The sequence below is a fragment of the Gossypium raimondii genome, chromosome 10 (assembly GCF_025698545.1).
Source record: "Gossypium raimondii isolate GPD5lz chromosome 10, ASM2569854v1, whole genome shotgun sequence".
Classification (NCBI taxonomy): domain Eukaryota; kingdom Viridiplantae; phylum Streptophyta; class Magnoliopsida; order Malvales; family Malvaceae; genus Gossypium; species Gossypium raimondii.
The window spans coordinates 18323008-18329950 of NC_068574.1; the positions used below are offsets into that span (position 1 = coordinate 18323008).

The 6943-nt window shown below is 30.2% G+C and overlaps 1 protein-coding gene across 1 annotated transcript; it reads right to left on the reverse strand.

The window, feature by feature from the left end:
* Positions 1 to 2286: 2286 nt before the first annotated feature.
* Positions 2287 to 2973, reverse strand: LOC105776310 (non-specific lipid-transfer protein). The gene is made up of 2 exons (XM_012598895.2): positions 2529 to 2973; positions 2287 to 2448 (listed from the first exon to the last, which is right to left on the reverse strand). The coding sequence occupies exons 1-2, from the start codon at positions 2879 to 2881 to the stop codon at positions 2439 to 2441; spliced, it is 363 nt and encodes a 120-aa protein (XP_012454349.1). The 5' UTR covers positions 2882 to 2973; the 3' UTR covers positions 2287 to 2438.
* Between the last annotated feature and the right edge of the window lie 3970 nt (positions 2974 to 6943).

Genomic DNA, 6943 nt, shown 5'->3' on the forward strand with positions numbered 1-6943 from the left:
TTACGGGTTCGAGTTATAAGGAGTTAGCTTGCTAGAAGTCCTGTGTTTGATTCCCTGTGTGAGCGTGGATGATATTTTTGTTTCGGATGTGAGATAGAGGTTGGGTGGAAGTAAAATTCTGAGGTGGTGGGGAGTTAGTGGGTTAGTTAGTGAGATAATGGGAAGTTGAGATATTAGGGGTTTCAAATTTTATTTTAATTTTAATTTTAATTCTTTGTCTTCTCAAAGTTTCTGACGTCAATTTTTTTCTCTTTTTTCCCTCTTTCGACATTGTTCCCTTCTCGGTAAAATTCCTTTTCTTTTTTCTTTGATTCTATTTGTGGATCCCTTGTTCAACTCGTTGCTACTATGATTTTCGAGTTCTTTAATCGGTTGGTAAGTAGAACTTCGCATCTTTTTAACAATTGGTTTGGGATATTGGCGATGTTAAGCTATAGCGATTAATTAGTGGAATCTGTATTTAGGAGAAGATTGTAAAGTAGAAAATTCACTCCGACGGCCTAATCCGTGTTAGTGGTGGTTTTCATCGACGGTAAGTTTGTGAGCGTTGTTGAATTTTTGTTATGAATTTGTAAATTTGTTGCTAAGCAGGGCTAGGGTTACTATTTACAGGTTTCGGTGATCTCGGGATTGGTTATACTACAAAAACGAATCAGGTGTGTACCCTTAACGTGAGAAAATGAGATTCGATGAAAGCTGAAATTAGAGTCTGTTTATGCCACACGGGTGTGTGCCTGACTGTGTGGCACGACACGACCGTGTGACTGACGAGGGTGTGACCATGCGCAAGACACGGCTGTGTGATAGTGTGTTAGGAGTTTGGTTGAGTGTGGGTCTTAGCTTATTTGGTACCTTAGTTTTTTTTGTTCAATTTAATTCCTGAACTTAATATTTTTTTCTTAATTTAGTACTTAAGCTTCTTTTTTTTCCAATTTGGTATCTAACTTGTTAAAGGTTTTACAAATTTCTCCAATATAATAACAATTTTATTTTTATAAGGTGCGAAAATAATCAATGTATGATTAACGTATGACAGATGACATGAGATTGATTTTTTGTATTTTAATGGTTAAATTACTTTTAATTAATTATTTTATTTTACCTTTTAATTTAATAATGAATTTCTTTTTATTTTGGGTTTTAAAACTTTTTTTCAATATTCATTCATTAAGCGTAGCTCAAAGTACAATCTTTTAACATAATTTTCCTCTAATACTGACAATATTTTTGTGGGATTTGATGGCTTTATGAAAACTAGGTCATGCTTTAAGCATGTGGTTCCTCTTGTAACATTCTTGCCATTAACTGTCAAAGTAATCTTAGCCTTGATGAAATGTAAATTTTGAACATGTTGTTTAGAAAAATAGAGAAAACTTCAAATAAATGTAATCATCCCTGTCATTAAATTCCATATCATTGGTCACATGACAACCATACGTTAGCTACCTCATAAAAAAATGAAGATCATTAGTGTTTTGAGGTAATTTGTATAATATTTAAAAGGTTTAAGTGTCAAATTAAATAAAAAATGATTAAGTATCAAATTATAAGAAAAATGTCAAAATTAAGTACCAAATGTTAAATAATTATAACAATATATTATTAGTCGGCTTACAGTTTGATTTCCTCTTTCCCAGTTGATTGGAACAGTTTGTGGACAAAGGGTTTGATATTAGAGGCGGGATTTAGGGTTTAACATTTAAAAATTTATGGTTAAAAGTTTATAAGGTTTAAAATTTAGGATTTGTGTTTTGTAAAAATAAAAATAGAAGTATATATTTATTTTACAAAGTCACAAATTTGTAAAAAAAAAAAAATTAAATTAAATTAGTTTCTAGAATTACATTAAGAATAAACTTTCAACATTCACTCATTTTCTTCTAAGATTTTAAGATAATGGATTTATCATGCGAAGACTTGAACCCCACAATATACGATATATGAAGATAATGGATTTATTTAACCCCACCATGCAACATATAAGGATATATGGTTAGGTAAACTCATATTTTCTTTTATAAAGTTTTACAATTAATAAAGATTATTTTTAGTAAAATATAAATTCAAACTCGCACACAAATAAATTTATGATTTCGACCCTAATTTCAAATATAAATGAACTTTTAAATTATGGGTATCGTATTATGAAACGATAAACTTCCTATGTGCCACATTGAAATTTTTTATATGGAGTGAATCTCATAATTTTTGTTTTCTTAATTTTGTTTTAAAGCAATGAAATATAGATCACGTGAATGTTGATATAAAATGGGAAATGGAGACGAGTGATATTAATTTGTAGATAAAGTTAATATTACGTAGTCGCATAAAGCGGCATAGTACACAACCCACAACTCTGGAATTTTAACATCCATATTTATTCTGTAGCTATCGTTATTTTGGCTTCCACTAGCTGGTGAACTTTCCATGCCAAAACTTCACTTGACGCTGCAAATGAAACAACAAAAAACACAACATTAAATGTTGAGCAAGTAATAAGCATAAGCAATGAAACAACTCATACGAACCTGTTGCAGTCAGTGCTAGGGCTGATCTTGTAAGGGATGTTGACACCGCACTTGCCTGGGAGTCCGCTTGCAATACCATAGTTGATGCCAGAAATGCCGGCGGCCGCACTTTTGATGCATTTGCAAGCTGCTTGCCGGTCTGGTGTTGTTTGGGCGGCGGAGTTGAGAGATTTTATGCCGCCGCAGCAACCTGGGGGAACGCCACCAGCACCATTCCCTGTCAAGTAACCAATGCAGGGTGCGAGGGAGCTTGTGACTTGACCACAGGTTACGGCCCCTTGAGCCAGGGGTGCACCCACCACCATGCACAACACCGCCACACATGCAAGCTTAAGGGACATTGAGCTAGCCATATCGATTAATCACAAGAAAAACAAACTTGTAAGGAAAATGCTTGCTTGGAGTAGTAGTACTATTGCTGATTGTCGTGGTTAGGGCTTGAGGGTAGGAGGGTTTTTATAGCCAAAAGTAGTAGCGGGTGATGTCTGAATTTTACTTTCCTAGCTATTAGGTAAGTTGAGATTATCCGATCCAAACATTAACACACCACATTAAAAGTTGAGACCATTCAATTAGGTTCAACTGCCAACCTACGTGATTATTGTTTTCTTTCAATACAATTAAAACCAGCGTCCATTTGATTTCACTCAATCATGCCTCCACAGCTAGGACTCAAATATTGGTTTAACTTTTTTCTAGGTGTTTTCTTATAAACATGAGATTTACATTTGATGTATTTATAACTGCATTTATTGTCAGAATGATACCATTTTATTAAAAGTAATTTGATTTATAATTGTTTGTATATATACTTTTATATATTAAGTCTTTAATTGAATTGGTATTACGATTCACCCAAGCATCTATTTAATTGAAAATTTGTTAAAATATTCATATAACAAATATTAATATAAATGTATTTTTATTTTTATTATAAATAAAACTATAATAAGATTTAAACTTATGACTCATAAATTTTACTCTTTTAACTTAACTATTTCAACTAAAATTTTATTTAGTTTTAATATAAATTTTATAAATATATTATTTACATGAATTTTCCTTTTCCAGGCGGTATGCCATGGAACTAATATAAAATATAAACAAATGGTTATTTTGTTATTTTCAATGGAAAAAAAACTTCACAAGATTAGGACACATGCATGGTTTTTTAATATATATATATATATCATGCAACATTCTAAATCTATTTATAGATTATTTTGTTGATTGAATTTTTATTTTTTTTATTTTGGTAATTATATAAAACTAAATATTTTCTTCGCGCAATGTTAAGAGCAGTTTGAAATTTAAAAGAAGTGTGGATTCTAATAATAAATTTAGTTATCTAATGTTTACATATTTTATTAATTTGGCCTTAAATATAAAAATTAAATTCAACAAAATTAGCCCTCAATGTTTACAAAATTTTTCATTTTAGTTCAAATTCTAAAATAATCCAATAAATTTAGCTCTCAACATTTATAAAATGAAAGGATTTGATTTTAAAATTTTAATTTTTTTTAAAACCCAAAACACAAACCTAAATAAACTGAAAAAGAAGAAGGAATAATTATCATCACCACGACCTAATCTCTCAACTTTAAAATAAGACTTCAACTTCGGTTTAACCCCAAGACAAGGCGAAACATTGAAAGTAAGTGCAGCGGATGCCATTGATTCTCCTACCTTTTGGCTAAACACATAAATTTGAACAACTTCATACATAACTAGCAGCAGTACTAAAAAATCATTAATACTATATTTTCAAGTACAAGAAATTGAAAAAAGAATCACGGGTAGAGTACAAAAATGAAATTTGGTGTGAACCTAGATTAACAAAACAAGGTTCACGGTTTCTCAAAAACACAATACTATATTTTTAGAATTTCTTGTGAAGATCAAGCAATGAGACAAATACTGAAATTGTGCCTTAATAGCAAATAATAATTCAAACCAATGTAGAAAAAAGATGAAGAAGAAGAAGATAGGAAAAGAATTTTTAGTTTACATTAAAAGCCTTGAAAAGGTAGACCGATAGGATTGATTGTTTTGAATATTACTCAACTTTCTCATTAATTCTTGTACTATTATGGCTAAGTGTGTTTTTAGATGGTAATGAATTTTTTAATTGTTAATAATTTTACAATTATTACACTTGATTTGGCAGTTGTTTTTCTTTTTAATTTACAAAATTTTAAAAATTAAAATTTCTATTTTGTAAATGCTAAGAGCTAAATTTATTATTATTTATTTTAGAATCTAAACTAAAGTGACAAATTTTGTAAATATTTGGTGTTAAATTTATTGGATTTTATATTTAAAATCAAATTGATAGAATGTGTAAAGAAAGTTAATTTTTTATTAGACAAATAAAAATAACCCATTTCAACACTTCGAAAAATTTTCAAACGCCGTTAACATTTAGTGACGAAAATATTTGATTTCATATAATTTAATAATTAAAATAAAAATAATTAAAAATTTAGTAATCAAAGTAAAACACAAGTGATATTATTCTAGTGATCATTTCTGTACTTGACCCTAATTTTTTTCAAAACACTGTTAAAAACGATTAATTTCTCGTTTTGGCCGGAGTTAAAATTTTTAATATATTTGTTTTTATTAAATTTAAAATTATAATTTTACATAATATATTTTGATAGAATACATATGATATAATTTTAATCAGTGACACCTGTTAAAGCTTGTTAGATCTCCTGTATCTCTTTCAATCTGGTGGTAAATGAAGCAATCAATGAGTATTACAACCAGCCACATGTCATTCAATTCACATTATATCAATCTTTTCCCTTTTCTCTCATTTTGGTAGTTAATTCCTTTTTTGTCATCGAAATTATATTTTTTCTCAAATTGATAATTTCCTTAATCCGTTAAGTTTGTTAAAAGAAACCTTAATCTTATTTAAATTATATCTTTTTTATTTATTTTGATACTTAAACATTTTTGTCACATGTGGTATGTAATTTATTTTTCTTAAGTTGTTAGTTTAATTATTACTCAAATAGTTAAGTCTATTTAAAAAAGATAACTATTTAAAATTACCATATTCGAACTAGCTAGGCCATTAGTTCCTGGTTTAATCAGTTTATCTAGTTTGATGAAATCAATTATTAAAAATTCATAAAAATAAAAATGTTAAAAAATAGAGAAAACTAGCTCAACTAGTTTTTTTTTTAAGCTCGACTCAATCAATCTGTATTAGTTTGTAGGTTAATCGGTTCAAGCCCTATCTCCAAACTAGTATCCCAGTTGGTTCCTAGTATTAAGGGTGAGCAAAATTTGAATCGACTCGAAAAAATTTAAAAAAGTTCGAATTTTGAATTATTCGAATCGAGTTAATCGAATCAACTCGATTTTTTTTTAATTTCAAGTTCGAGTCGAGTTGAGTTTTTGAATTCAAATAACTCGAATAATTCGATTAAGCCGAATACCAAACTATAATATTTTACATTTTACCTCAAACCCCAAACCCTTTTACTTTTCCCCCAAAACTTTACTCATTCCTCCTTGTCTGCCCCTGTAACGCCCCAAATTTTGAATTGTTACTGTTAGTTTCTATTTATAAGTAAGTATTTGCTTCAGTGGTTAAGTGTTATGTGTTGGTGTTTGGATTGGGGGTTCAAGTTATACTTTTAGAGAATTTTATTATTCTTTTGTTTCAACTCTTATCCTTGAATGTTTGAATTAAGTTTGTATCTGCATTAATTTGTGTCAAGAACGAGTCTTCTAGTTTAATGGTTAAGTTTTGTATTACCTATGGTCTCGTGTTCGAGTCTCTGCGTAGGCAATAAAGAAATATTTTGGCGTGCTATCGGGAAATCAGTTTTATTTTAATAATTATTTTTATTTAAAACTTATTTTTAGTTTTTTTTATTTTGGTTCTTCTCCTTCCTTACTGTTCATTTCCTTCTTCTTTTTTCTCCTTTTGTAACACCCCTAACTTGAATCCGTCGCTGGAACAGGGTTAGGAGTATTATCGAAGTTTACAATTTAAACAGGCAGAAAAATTAAACATTTCATAACATATAGCATTCATGTTAGAAACCAATCATAATTATGCATATTGTCCCTAATACGAGCCCTCGAGGCCCAAAATACACCTTAGAAATAATTCGGGACTAAATTGAAAATTCGGAGCATTTTTTAGAAACTTATAAAATTTTTAAAACTACAGGGGTCACATGGCCGTGTGGCTAGGCTGTGTGACTCATATGGCCAACAGACACGCCCATGTCTTAGACCGTGCGGGTATTCGAAATAGGGACACACGGTCGTGTCCCAGCCTGTGTCCATGCCCGTGTAACTCACTAACTTGGGCCACACGGTCAAGCCATACGCCCGTGTGCCAGGCATTGTGAGCATACTAACTTGCATTCTTTAAAAGATACAGG